The sequence below is a fragment of the Pituophis catenifer genome, unplaced genomic scaffold (genome assembly GCF_029215685.1).
Source record: "Pituophis catenifer annectens isolate HBS135680 unplaced genomic scaffold, rPitCat1.0.hap2 SCAF_2, whole genome shotgun sequence".
Lineage (NCBI taxonomy): Eukaryota > Metazoa > Chordata > Lepidosauria > Squamata > Colubridae > Pituophis > Pituophis catenifer.
Window position 1 is genome coordinate 94036989 of NW_027256882.1, and position 14956 is coordinate 94051944.

At 38.1% G+C, this 14956-nt stretch overlaps 1 protein-coding gene across 2 annotated transcripts in view; it reads right to left on the reverse strand.

Moving 5' to 3' along the window:
- Positions 1-2901: 2901 nt before the first annotated feature.
- LARP1 (La ribonucleoprotein 1, translational regulator) overlaps positions 2902-14956 on the reverse strand; it is a 91350-nt gene continuing 79295 nt past the window's right edge. For both annotated transcript variants that reach the window (XM_070937190.1, XM_070937189.1), the window contains exons 12-19: positions 12605-12728; positions 11986-12191; positions 11750-11856; positions 11344-11495; positions 10602-10746; positions 10274-10383; positions 9661-9788; positions 2902-8319 (exon numbers count right to left, since the gene is read on the reverse strand). In XM_070937190.1, the coding sequence (XP_070793291.1) occupies positions 8083-8319; positions 9661-9788; positions 10274-10383; positions 10602-10746; positions 11344-11495; positions 11750-11856; positions 11986-12191; positions 12605-12728 (1209 nt within the window). In that variant the 3' untranslated portion in view covers positions 2902-8082. The remainder of the gene's footprint in view (positions 8320-9660; positions 9789-10273; positions 10384-10601; positions 10747-11343; positions 11496-11749; positions 11857-11985; positions 12192-12604; positions 12729-14956) is intronic.

Sequence of the window (14956 nt, forward strand, 5' to 3'; positions counted from 1 at the left end):
TACGGCAGCAGATAAAGCTGTCTTTACTCCCAAGTTTGCGCGGGTAAAGATCCATTGAATCGCGCGGAGCCATATCCCGGGGAAGAGAAAATTGTGCTCTGTGCGCATATTAAACACACAACTGTATCTAGCTGTCAATTCATGTTTCCTTCAGCGTAAACCTTAGTAAATTAAAGTCTACTTAAAACTCTTGATTTAGGAGCCAATCCTATCTAGGCTAGAAGTAATTGCGTAGAATTACATCAACCCTGAAAGCCAGTTTGGGGTGGTGGTTAAGGTATCAAGTGAAAAACTTGGTGACTAAATTCCAGCCCACTTTAGGCATGAAACCAGCTGGGCGATTTTGGGCCACTCACTCTCTTACCTCTGCGAAGCAGGCAGTGGAAATCCACTTCCTAAAAATCTGACTTGAAGACATGCAAAAAAAATATCAACTATTATGAAACAAGCCCTTTTGAAACCTGATGGATTTTATTTCAGGTTCCTAGAAATTTTACCCATTAAATAATAGAGGGATGAGTAGGATGTAGATTAAATGGAGAGAAGGGTTATGTGTTATTTACGTTGTTAGGTATTTCTGTTCGTTTTTACTGAACCTTTGCTGTTAATAAGGTGAGCTGGAGATTTAAGTGATCAGTTTATAGTAAATGTGATATTGCATGGAATGAAGATGTATTTGTATTTTAAGAGACAGTGATAAATTAATGTTAAATATACTTGCTGTGAATGAAGGAGGTTTTCTTTTTCTTACTATCAACCCTTTTGGAGGGTTTTTCCACCTTTGATGTTTATTTTGTATTGGGTTCTTATATTAATTTTACCTGTTTTAATATAATTTTTAATAAAGTTATTGGGGAAAATAGGAATTCTACCCAGAGCCCTCGTTTTTGGGGGCTGGTGATCAGCAATTTTGAGGACATCATGTGGCCATGCTCACAAAATGGTGTCTGGGTGGTGTGCCTTGCTGGTCATAAAGTAGATTTACTGGGGGATGTGCTGTTACAGAGCACCAATTTGAAGAGAGCAACCTGCTGTCCCCTCTATTCCCCCCACCTCACTCTCACTCCAATTTACTTTTTAACTATGTGGGTACACTTTCCAATAACTGATACAGATTGACCCATGCAGTGCTTTGCAAGTGCTCAAAGGTTTCAGAATGTAACATGTATGTAAACAAATCTTCCCAGGGAGGAAAATAATTTTATAGAAAAGAATTGAGAAATTCCCCGAGCAAGTGCATTCTTCCTAAGAAACCAACTGTTAGCAACAGATACCATTTTTATAAACTACAATCAACATAACTCTCAACCTATTATAAATGCTTACAATCAATGTATAACAATTTAAAGTAACCTTTTCAACTTGATCCCTGATCTGCAAGTGGGATAATCCAGGTAGACTACCAGATGATTGAGAACAAATTTTCTTATTTTTAAAAGGGAAAGAGGAGGAATTGGGTAACCAAGTACCAATCAGCTCATTATCCACAGCACATCAGCAGAATATCTTATTATACATTTGGTTTATAAGCATTTAGAAAATAAGATTGCTTGCAACAATCAGCATAGATTTATCAACAGTAAATCTTGCCAAACCAGTTTGATACAGATTGAGCAATTTAGTTGACCACAGGAATGCAGTGAACACAGTGTACTTTGACATTAATAAACCTTACTAGTCCAGTAGAGAAAATGGGAAAATAAAAGCTGGACTATGCTATCTGTAGATTGAATCAGAGCAGATTAAACAATTGTACTCAACAAATGCATGTTAATATACAATCAGATAATTGGATGGGAAACCCTGTGGCTGAAATTGGTCTCTAGGGCCGGTTAATTGCACTGGCTTCCCTGCTGCTCAAGAACATCCCTGCCCAAGTTGCTCGATTCCATTGCTCCAAGGTTGCTAGATTTTAAAGACGTAAATCTGGAGTGACTCAATTCATGGCAACCTTGCATATATACCGTATTACAGATAGCCTTCAACTTATGACAATTGAGCCCAAGCAAGAGTTTTGTCCCTTTTTGACCTTTCTTGCCAGTTAAGTGAACCACTGCAATTAAATTAGTGACAGAGTTGTTAATCTGGCTTCCCCGTTGATGTTGCTTATCAGGAGTGCAAAAGGTGATCACATGACCCCATTACATTGCTGTCAAACGTACCAGTTGCCATCTGAATTTTGATCATGTGACCATTGGGATGCTGCAAATCCTCTGACAAACTAAGTCTTTAGAAATGTTGTGATTTCTATTGGTCACCAAATGGTTGTAAATTGTGGATTACCTGTGTTGAGGGCCTGTCACCTAACCCATACTTAGGGTTAGACATTAGCTGTGTTTTATGTCTTAGGGCAGATGACTAACCTGAAAATTACCATCAGTCCTTTCTTATGGTCAGATTGCTTTTCAGCTGATTAATGCTGTCAATTTTTTGCAAAGAATTTGGCCCTATTAGATTAGCACACTCTAGGCAACTAATGGACCCTGGTCTAATTTATTCTTGTTGTGCACAGAATCAAATCTGGTGGGGGGGGGTGTTACTAGGACTTGTCATCTTCATAGAGAACCTGATATACTGAGATTTATTTTATTCTAAATTATCTTAAGAAATACTTTTGTTAGTACTTTTAACCAACATTTCTAAAGTTTTGTGAATCTCTGGCTTGCCATGAGTTTTGGCTGTTTTGAAAATAATTGAAGTAACTTCTGGCAGTCAAGAATCATTCTGCAGCAAGGGGTACACAGGGACATACAACCCAGAACTATTAAAATTGAGTAATTTCTTACCTGACAACACCGTATCAAGTGGCCCTTTCCTATGGAAGATATGATCAGGATAGGAGGATGGACAGAGGGCAGAGAATGGTGAATGCAATCAAAACAATGAAAATGAAACTACATGGTCTTTTGAGCTTTTTATTTTTATACATTTTTGTATTAAAAAGGAAAAAGCATAATTACCACAAATTACAAAGGACTAAAAGCACTACTAGAATAATGAGTCACATCAGCCTATAAAGCAGATACTCTGAATAATATTACTGTTTATAATACAGGCTCTCATTCAAGTATTTTACAATTTTTCCTCTTCCTTTCCCCCCTCCCCAATGTGATGATCCTAGCACATGGGTCAAGAATTATATACTATTAACAGGAGATGGGATTGTGCATGGTAGGCTATATTAAGATCTTTTCCTCCCAGGTGATATATGGTAATAGTTGTTTTTAAAGATTTTTTTTCCCAAGAATAAATATAGCTGAAAGTGTATACAAACTCTTATTTGGTTTGTCTTTAGCAGCAAGCACACACACTTATGCATCCTGCTCATGGAAAGCAGGTATACCAGATTTTCTTTTCTACTGTGACAGAGTTTCACCTGTGTACAAAACAATCATGGCATTTTCTCCAGATTGTTCATCCAACATTTTCAGCAGCTTAATACAGACTTCACACCAATGAAACTCCAAACATCGCAGTTGTGCACTACTGCAGGAACCAAGCCAACAATTTTGAGGGGAAAGATTTGGCCATGCCTGTTCCAGGCATGTCACATAAATGCTATTATCAGACAGTGGTCTTGGATGGCAAAAGCTCAAACCAAGAACATGATATCCTTAGCTGTGGGATCTCAGTGGCCCAAGCCATTTTCTTGTACCATGATGCAGAATGTGGAAAAGAGAATAACAATAACCAAAGATATATGAGTCATTTCTGTGAAGATGAATACATGCAAAAATAATGTCACCAAAGAAAAGGAGGGTTTTAGAGGGCCAGACTTGGAAGAACAAAATCTGTAAAACCAAACAGGAATGGTTAAGCCCATGCCCTTTTCATGTATCCAGTCATAGAATATGCTCATCACAGATAAGTCGGTCCTATGTTCAAGTGTCTTCAGAAAGTGAAAATGTAAACTAGCAGAAAAGGTATCTGTAGATTATTTTTTTAAAAAAGCATCCAAACCCATGTTGCTGAGATGAACTCTCCCACCCCCAATAAACCACTCATTTGAAACTGATTTTTTAAAGATGGAGGTATCTAACAATACTAACTACACATTCCCTCTTAAGCCTTTCTAATCGTTTGACAAATCCAAGTTTTAGAAGATTGATATGGATAGACAGAGAAGACCAAAATTTGTTGTATTAACACATTTGATTGCTTAACAAAAGAAAATAAGCAAGGCATAAATAACTCCCATCCCAGCCCTGTTTAAACAAGTAAACGAACAAAAATGCATGGCAGCACTCTAAAGTTTTGGTGTTGTGTATTAATAGTACAATCAAGCTACCAGAAGCAAGAAAGGCAAATACAAATCTTTGCACTATAACTGGAAAATTGTAAGGAACAAAAAAGGATAGAGAGACATGACAGCACCAACACGTAATAAAGGTCACTTACTTTCCTGTCTATTCTAAGCCAGATTTCAACTTCCCTTTCTACCTGACCATAAAAGTTTAGACTTATCCAGAATGACCAGTTATTTTTAAAATGCCTTTTGCTTTGCACTGGGGAACAGAAACTTTCTCAGATTTAGTAATCTCAGACATTAGGAAACCACAGAAAGCTTCTAAATCTCAACTGAAAGACTCTGTTCCCAGAAGGTACTTTCACACATTATGAGAGCATAGGATAAGTCACAATTTTATTAACATCCACTCACTTCCCAACAAGGTATTCGAGCCTATTTTTGCCAAAGAAATATCTTCTATTTATAGGATTGGTGTGATGCCTTCTGACTTATGGGTAGCCTATAATTACATGACTACAACATATTCTACCAATGTCCTTCTAAGCTGGTGCAAGTGTCTGTCATCAGTAAATCTTCCCAAACCTTCTTTCAGTGATAAATAACTTCTCTCAACCGCTAAACTTTTATACAGTCGAACTGTAATATTGTTAGATTGATAAAAATCACATGGCATTCTTACAGCTTCTTTCATTCTTACAGGTATCGCAGGTTTTTAATCAATAGTTATTTTTCTTCTCCTACAATCTACTACTGCCTTAGTGCTCATCTTAAATTTGCAAAAATGATGTTTGTATAAGCACACATAGCAGCGTTCGCATTCAGAAGAGCTCAATTCTTCAGGGTTAGCCAGAATAAATGTCCAGAATTGCTTTAGAACAAATATCCATTTGGTTTTGGATACACATAAGCACTTGATTCTATCTCATAGTTCCCAAAGGTATGCTTTATTTCATGTTGCAACTATGATGATGTTAGGTTTACAAGGTTTGCATGGCAAAAATTACTGATGACCACTACATGGCAGCGTATCTTGTAGTTGCAATAGTCCTAATGAAAATACAGGCATTCCAGTCCATCTGCTTAACTGCAAATTGAAATCCTGGGATAAGGATTTCAGCCAATTCATGAAATGGCCACGATATTCCCAACTGTTAGTTCCCTTTTAGCATGGTTCTCCTAAGGCAGCATACTCCACAATATCACAATGTAATTGCATCTGGTGAAAACAGTGGAATGCTCATTTTCATTTCTCATGCCTTAATGACAAGATGGTTTGTTATAACAAGTGACACAGCAAAGAAAGAAAGCAATACCCTGCTATTCAGTCATGCTAGAACCATAGGGTGTGCTTAATGTGGCCATTGCACTATCACTCATGAATACTCTGTGGCAAACTCCCATTAAAGCAAGCTTAATACAGCTAAAACAGTAACATCAGGCAGCACTAACCCTAGGCAGAAAGTCCCATCTCCTTAGTCATCTATGTATTTAGTACCAAACCATCCACAAGAGGTTATAAATCAATGAACCGCCCTAATATCACACTCCCTGAAACACTAAATTAACACTTATTTGCTCCAAACGACTAACTGCAGGAACTTAAGGTCTGTTATTGTCTCACAAAAGTACTTTCCAGCACGTTAATATCAAGGATACACCTGAAACATGAATTCTAAAATGTGGAAATAGCCAAGATATCTTGACAGTTCTGGCAGAAGAATTCACAGAAAAGATGTCACTTTTTCTACATGTATGAGGTGCAGGGAATGGAGGATATCAATTCTCAGCATTACAGAAAGGCCCTCTGCACATGCTTTACCGAGGAGGGGGAAGTAGAGGACTGTTTTGACTTAAGCCATAGTACACAGGACCACATAAACAGTATTGCACCCTTTTATTACCATTTATCCCCTTTTGGAGCTATATGGTAAGCAGGAGTGGCATATTGACCTTCCTCCCCCTGCTGATTTTTCTGCAGAACACCAATAGTACATTAGGAAAGTTAACAAAATGCAGGGAGAAACAAACCAGGTTGTCAGAAACATGATATAGCATGTATTTCCTTCTCTGCTGTTCACACCAATAGTTCAGGACAGCTGTTTTCTACATAATTTCAGCCATGCGAATAGCCTCTGAAAGTTCCAGCAGTTAGCCCAATAGCAGCCAAGGTAAGCTTGGTGCTTTGTATAAAGTGGTGTGACACAGATGATGTGGTTCCAATTCATTAAGTGATTTTTTTTTGTCTGTACGTGTGATGCTTGCAACTAGCCAACAGTCTAAACTGCAGCATCCTTGGCTACATTCCAGGGAAGGGAGGCAGATTATCATAGCTATTATTAGAAAAAACACAGAAAAGGAATCCTGTGCAAGTAATCAACACGAGTAAGCTACCTCGAATTCAGAAATGATTGGACATAAAAATCCTATTTTGCTTAGGATAAAGCTGTTTTCCTGTGCACACATTCTTCAACCACATGGATGAAAAGCAAGGATGCATGCCTTTAGATCCTCACTCTGTGTATTACTCTTTTCCTGGTGCAACTGCCTGCCTATCCTGAAATAGGAAGTTTTCATGAAACAACAAATGAGATCCTGTCCTGCCCTGATGGGAGAGAGAGAAAAATGGCGGTGCATCTGGAAGTCTAAGTGAAGCAATGGCAGATGCAGTTGTAGCAGAAAGGACACTAAAACAGTTGATACACATACATCAGCATCAACTACACAATAGCAGAAGTTGCAGGCTGAAGTGCCCCAGTATCCCCCTGCTCTGGAGAGAAGCTGTTCGTGTGGTGTGAACCAACATTCAGCTAGATCTCAACAATATTGTTCCAGTTGATGCGGATCACAGCTGGGTTAAAGGGAAGACAGTCATCAGCTACTGCAGACAAGAGTCACTGAACAGGAAACAGAAATATATCACAGTCTGGCTGATTCCCAAGGAGATGCCATTTTCCCAAAATGCTCAAGTCAGGGATGCCTACAAGTTCCCAACTCCACAATAAGGCAACTTATTAATTTTGAAGGAAGGAAGCAAAAGAAACAGATTTTTTTTTTAAACAAGTTTTTTGTGTTTTGTGTTTTTTTTTTTTAAGTGAAAGCTGTTTTAGCCAAGTCTTATAAGCATTCCTATGCGAGGGGAGACACTGTGCAAGTTTATGTTCTACCCATCACGCAAAAGAACTGGGCAAGCCCAATGTAAGTGGGCCCACTTTCAGCTAGGGTCCTTTGGTTCATTTCCAGTCGTAGGTGTCTGATGGAAAAGATGAGCAGCATAGAGGGAGCCACAACAGAAGTGGTGGTGATAGTAGCAGAGTCTCCTCTTGTGCATTGCTATATCCAGAAGGGCCGATGCCTGCTGAACTTGGAAAGCCAAAGGCTAGTTCTCCAAATAACACTACATTGTTCGATCCAAACTTCCAGCTTACCAAGTGGGCTGCATAGTTGTTAAGTGTTCAGAGGGAGGAGGAGGAGCTGGATTGTGAGGCTGCATGATGCAGAGTAATTTTGGTTTATCCAAACGAACTTCTATCAATAATTTAAAACTTGATATATATATATAATATATATATAATATTTATATTTATAAAAATCTCCCCTTTCCCAACCCAACCTAACCCTGAAAGGCGCTAAGACATGAAAATGTGACGGTCTGGCTCCAATCAATGACTTAATCACAGCGAGGAAAAAGATGCATTCAACTTGGATCATCTTGTTTTTCCAGCCAACAAGAAAAATCATATGCACTGTATAGCCCCACCTCCCGAAAGCAGCCTGGTCTTGGACTTTGACATTCCAACTCCCTGCCCCCTTTTCCACTGGTAGTTCTAGTATGTCTACTTCCCCACTGTTTGGGTTTCCACTGTGGCTGTGGAAACTGCATGTGGCTGGCTCAGGTTTTTGGCATCTTCCTGGCTTGATGAGTTGGGGACTTGGCTGGATGAGGCAGACATTTGATTGGATGGAGTATGGCCAACAGTCTTGCTAGAAGACTGAGATGGGTATCGCTTCCTTCCATCTACTCCTATGGTTGCAGCATATCTCTTGTGGCTACCTTCTTCCCCTATAGGAGGCTGAAAAGAGAAAAAAAGCCATTAGACCAATTTATATAGTATCTCAATATTGTTTCAAGTTTCAAGATTTACACACATACAGAGAGAGACCGAGAAATATATAGAGCTTTGTTACAGTATTTTTTAAAAAGTAAGAGTACCTCAAAGCCCCAAATTTCCTTAGTACTTATTGCTTGGCCTACACTTTCAAAACTAAGATCTTAAAATCTTTTCATTTTACTTTTGAAATGTTATGGGGAAGATTTTAGTGTCATTTAGCCAAAACAAAAAAAACTTTAGGGGAAAATCAATGAGGATAGTGACTTGCAGCACTCAACTTTGCCATGTCTGAACTGGACAAACTAGAATGAGCCCTCAGGAGTGGTAGTCCACTTCAAAATATGGTCTCCAATTCTAGTTCCTAAAGTCTTAATATCCATACATTCCTTCACAATTATCTGAAGATTTTCATATATTACCGAGCTATTATTTTAAAAAAATAATATATTGTTTTTATTATTATTTTTCTGCTTAGCACTTTCATGCAAGTGTAGGGTTGGCTTTTTTCCCCAAATCAATCAAATTTCGATCCATTGGATGGACAGGAATTGACCAAATCTGGCTTGTTGCCTGAGCCTGATGTCATGGGCTGAGAGAAAGTGACTAGTCCAAAGCCACCCAGCTGGTTTTCATGCCTAAAGTGGGACTAGAACTCATAATCTCTAGCCTGGTGCTTTAATCACTAAACCAAACTGGCTGTTATTCATTATTATTACTATGGTACAGTCAACCAGCTGGACTTCGACTTGGCATTTTTATCCCCTACTGAATCCTTCCCAAAGATAGATATTGTTGTTTGGTAGTGTTATTAATATATTTATTAATATATTTTTATCTTTCCCTTTACATTCATACATACATACATAATCCTTGGCTTACAAGCACAACAGGGACTGGAAAATTTGTTGTTAAGTAGTCTGGCACTTAAGTGAGACATCATGTGACCGCACATGATTTTACAAATTTTTGCCAGTCGTTAAGTGAATCACTGTTAAGGCAAAGATCATGTATCCATGACTTGTGACCTTCCCTGCCAGCTACAAGTAAACCTAATTTTGCCTTTTCTTTTTCCTCAAGAAACTATGTTATAAAGTGGGTTGATTGAGTGTGTCAGGCCCGAAGTCACTCAACCAGTGACTGCAATTAATTTACAAGCAGAATTTTCCTATCACTTCATATTATTTCAAACACATTATTAACCGACTCTGTGCAGACTATGCTTGATATAGCCATAAACGTTGGAGAAAACACAACCATTAGAAATATTTGTATTACAAGGAAGAAACAGTAATTTGTACCCACATCAACTCTGAAGTCTTCAAGGCGGCGGAATTTGCTGAGGTATTCTTGCAATTTGCTATCAATGTCCAAGTTTTTGGCTTTGGAATATTTTAAGAAGGCCCAAAATTTTTCAAGCCCATAAAGCTGGCCTATTAACAAGGGACAAAAAACTAAGAATAAGTCTCAGCTAATAGAGACATAGGAAGCCATAACAATTTCATTTCAGCAAATATTAGTGACAAAAATTGGCAACTTATCAAGACACAAGAACAGACTTTTTATTAGCTACACACACTGGAGGGGTGGGAGCTAAGGAAAGAGACAAAAGGGACAAGAAAGCAGCTGGTCCTCTCTTTACTTAAGACAAAAGAGCATAAAGCTAAAAGTAATCTTGACTTCAGAAGTCAGGAACTTCTCCCAGTATTAATGACTTTTTAAGGGTTCTTCCTATGCATAGTACTCAAAACGTCCTTTCATACTATAGTTTTGGAATCACAGTGTAATCAAAACTCCAACTATTTATTCTAATGAAAGACTGCACAATTATTGGAAAAATGTCCCACAATTCATTGGCATAAAAATTCCCTGAAATAGCAGCCACTGTATGTGCTACGAGAAAAAAAAAATCACTTACCAGCCTCAAAATCTTTTATAGTTTCTTCCTGGAAATCTTTAAATATGTCAGGTCGGAACTTTTTCTCCAGTCCATAACTGTAATATCTGAACAGGCACTCCAGTCCATACCTGCAAGACCATACTATTTTTAACACCACTACTTCCTTCAGATGCCAATTTTTCTTGCAAGAGTTTCTTTGATCAAATCAAACAAATTATCCATCTAATATCCCTTTAAGGGCTATCACCATATTTGTTACTAAAGCCAAGATCAATCCATGTCCCCCCACCCCTTTCTATATTTAAAATATCAACTATAATGATGCAATAAATAGGTTTGGACCTACCTGTACCCTTCCTTTGCATCCTCCAGGGCCAGTTGCTTAAATTCCTCATACATTTTCTTGTTAAAGTGATCCCGAAGGAAAAATGACCAGAATCTAAAGAGAGTATTCATTTCTTGGGACTGGCCAATGCCCAGTCGTTTCCGTTCTGAGTAAAAACGAAGAAGAAAACTATTAAGAACTATTTTAAAGTGCATGCCAATTAAAATAATTCACTTCATCCTAAAGATAAAATACACACAATCCTCATCATTATGTTTCTGTTATACACAAAATTAAAAATCTGCCGAATGCCTGGGCCATTGGATCTTGAAGCCAGATAGAGAAATTTCTGTAGCAATGTCATTTATAAAGCAGCCAAAGGATTGTAATCTTAAATGACATTATATAGTGAATGGAAGAAAACTGGCTTTAAATAAATGGAAACTTTATCTTCAAAACGGCCCACACCAATTAGAAGTGATTAAACTACATGCTCGCCTATAGCTCTGTACAAGTGAACAGATAACCATGCAGAACGGAGAAGTTTTTTCCCCCTCCAATTCACATTAAGCCATGCTCATTGCACTACATGCAAATTTGGTCTACAGATTATTACTTCAAACAATAATGAAGGTTTGCAAAGAATATCACTGCCAAGAAGCTAAATTTGACCAAGACATTAGGAAAACTGCCTGCTCTATTCACTATTAACCTGCACAAAAATCAAACACATGACAAGTTCAGCAGTATCTACACAATTCACCATTAAGGCAGCGCCGGCGATACTTGTGGTAGACATGTTGTGTGAAGCCATTTTCTTTCAGGAGTTCGTGGGAAGGATGCTGGAACTTAGGCAATGACTGTGGGGTGCAGCCATAGCTGCCTATAGCTGGGGTGCCTTCTGAAGGACTGGAACTAGATAAATTTTGAAAAAATTGTGTCAGTATAAGAACCAACTGCTCAAATATTCAGAAGCAAATACAGACACATTACAGTCAATCAGATCTGACATGCTTTTTTTGAAAAAGTCTTAATTGCTAATTAAGGAATTATTCTAAGTAAAGAGGGCATTGATTTATGAGGAAGAAGAGAAGCTCATAGTTTCTTCAGTAGGATCTCTCAATCTTTTGTTCTTCAACTTCAATGAAAATCATTATGCCTTTTGGTACCTGATGGATGCTGTTCGAGGTCTATGCTCCCGAGAATCCATCACCCAACCAACATGACATTCCATTGGGGGATTTGAACTGTGCCGTGTTTTCCTTTTCCGGGGTGTCTGTAAGAAGCAGAAGGAACACATGACAGGTTCTGTATGAAGAACTAAAGGTTCACAAAGAATTCTAGTTGAGTCAAGAGATACCAAATATCTATAGGCATATAGAAGGAGCTGATGCGCAAGCTTTACCTTGGCGTCTATCAATCTGCCTTCCTTAACCACTGGGTAAAACCGAGGTGTCTGTGTGGGGTCTTTCAGTTGAGGTGTACGAGGGGTCCGAGGAGTTCTTGCATTGCGGTAGTTTGGGGATTCTGGTACAGTTGTTGGCAAAGATCGGGCAATGGTTGAAGGTTCGGGCACACCAAAGAGTTTATTTGCCAGAGCATCAGTTGGAACTACAATGAAAAAAATTAGTAATGATTAAACTATGTTTATACAGAAAAAAATAAAAACATCAGCATCCATGCTCAGAAACTGTTTTCTCCAATTCCCTTTAAGAAAAAGAAGCAACAAAGTTTTAAAAAGCAAGCATAAAATGATGGATTTGTGCCCTGAAATAAATATAAGATTTTTAGTGTATGCTGCTCAAGGTCACCTTGTGTAAATGGGTGAGCATATCAATTTGATAAACAGTAAAATGAAATAGGAAAACTTTCTAGATACTTTACCAGCAAAAGAAGAAGAAGAAGAAAACCAGAGAGCAGCAGCTTAAAAATACAGCAGTGAGGACTGAATGTTTGTCAAAAGATCCTATGTGGAAGACGCCTACTGAAATTTGTTTAATAGGTGAGTCTGTGCAAACCCATACCTTGCTGGAACCTGGGTGGTCCTGGGGGAACTTCTTGATTTGGATCAACAGGAGGCTCGGGGGTAAGTGTGTCAAACTGCTCTCTACTGATCATATTCACCTTCTTGAAGTTTTCTACTTCTTGCTACATTTCAAAAGATCACAAATGAAAATTAAAATACGTGACTAGAAGAGATTTACATTGTATGTCTATCAAATCAAAGCAGCATGAAAACCTCACAAAAATCTCGGTAAATTGGGTACATAGAAAGCAAGTCCCTAAATAGGTGACTATCAAGAATAACTGCACATGGAGTTTCAAAATATCAACAGTGATGTACCTCACCATCTCAGTGTAAGACAAATCATCAGAATTAAAAAAAAACCTTTTGTGTACAGTATACTTAAGGAATTCCACATAAGACTAAAATCAATGTAATTGTGACAAATGTTCGTTTTTGGATGTCTACTTCTCATTCATATACATCAGAGATAGGTTAAAAATTAATAAAGAGTTAATGAAAGTAACATTCTGACTTTCTCTTCACATTATTTTAACTATTTTTTTCCATGCTCAGACAGCTCATCTTATAGAGTCACATTCAGGAACTGAGAAATTTCAGGAGCAACTAAGGGGAGATGACATACAAAATGGACAATTTAATGTCTTTCTCTCATCTACTCTATGTATGAACAGCTCAAATACAATTATCCAATTACATTTTATTGAGCCCACAACTATCTAATGATTCTGTATTACCTTTTAGTATAAACATCCTCAGATAATATGCCACAAAGTACTCTACAAATCTTTCGGCATTCACCACTGAATTTTCTTTTATCAAGCTAGAAATAATGGAGAAGTGCTGCAAGACTCTGCTGTTTATTCTAAGAATCTTACTGCTATCTCTGGTCAGCAATATAGATAGTCCTCAGATTACAACCACTTTTTCAGTTTAAAGTTACAAAGGCACTGAAAGTATATAGGATTGGTCCAGTTCCTGTCGTCACAACACCCATGCAATTGTGTGATCGCAATTCAGGCACATGGCAACCAGCTCGCACATATGATGGTTGCAGCCTCCTGCAGTCAGGTGATCATTATTTGCGGCCTTCCCTGTCACCTGTCCACAGCAAACAGAATTGGGTAGTTGAAAGGAAAAGTCACAAGTTGCTTCCATGCCTTGCTCTAGCTACTTTTTCTCCCAAGGAGCTCTGCTATAGAAGACGAGATCCCAAGGATCTTGTCTTCCACAGCACCCCGTTCTGCCCTGCTTCCTAGCACCTCTTTGCCTGCAACCTCTGCTGGTGGCCTGCACTGTGTAGCACCTGTACACTCTTAACACCTGCTCATGGCGAACACACACAACCCCACAGCACCCACATTCCTTCTCTGGGATTCTTGCCTCTTCCCACTTAACAATTCATGTAATCCTGGTATTAGAAAACAACTTGGAATACCATCACTAAGCGATAACATTGCACTTCACAGCTGCATTGCTTAGAGACAGAAATTCTAGTCCAAATTGCTGTTGTAACCCAAGAACTACCTTAAAGAACTATTTTGATCTGCTCCAAATTAGTACCTTTAGTGACCACCAGAAAACCCATGTGAAGCCTGTTGAGCATCATAAATTTTAACTATAGATCCAATTCTCACTTTTAAGCCTATAAATATTATAAGAGCTTCTGAATTTACCAAGCCGATTTACTACCATGTGTCTTACCCAATCAATATTGTGGCTAGCAAAAATCATCTTCTTTGTTTTACATTCCCAATTTTGAAGATGGTTCAATACCTATTATGAAATAAATTAATTACTCCACCAAAACTTCAGTTGCCCAATCCATTTATCCCAGCAAGCTGAAACTTATCTGAGATATTGTTGTAGGAAGAAGTTACCACAGAAACAGCAAAGTTGACACAATAAGGCGAACCATTAGAATTTTAGAGAATAGCTGACTGAAAGTGTAGACTCATCTTTGTGCAGACTAACATGAAAATATAGTCAAAAGATGTCACTAAAAATATGATGATGATTCCAGCTTTACTACAGAAAATGGTACCTTGGACTTTTAATTTAGCATCTTCCCCAGTGGTGAAAATGTAAAATTTGTTACTACTGGTTCTGTGGGCGTGGCTTGGGGGGGGAGAAATATGACTGAGTGGGCGTGACCAACTTTTTTTTAAAAAAAACTTTTAAAATCATTTTTTTCTACCTCGGCTGAAGAGGTTGTAGAAAAAATGCTTTTAAAAGTCCCTGATGATCCCAGCTGAGCCGCGCGATCATCAGAGGCTTTTTTTTTTTAACTTTTAAAAGCATTTTTTCAGCCAAAGAGGTTGTAGAAAAAATGCTTTTAAAAATAAAAAAA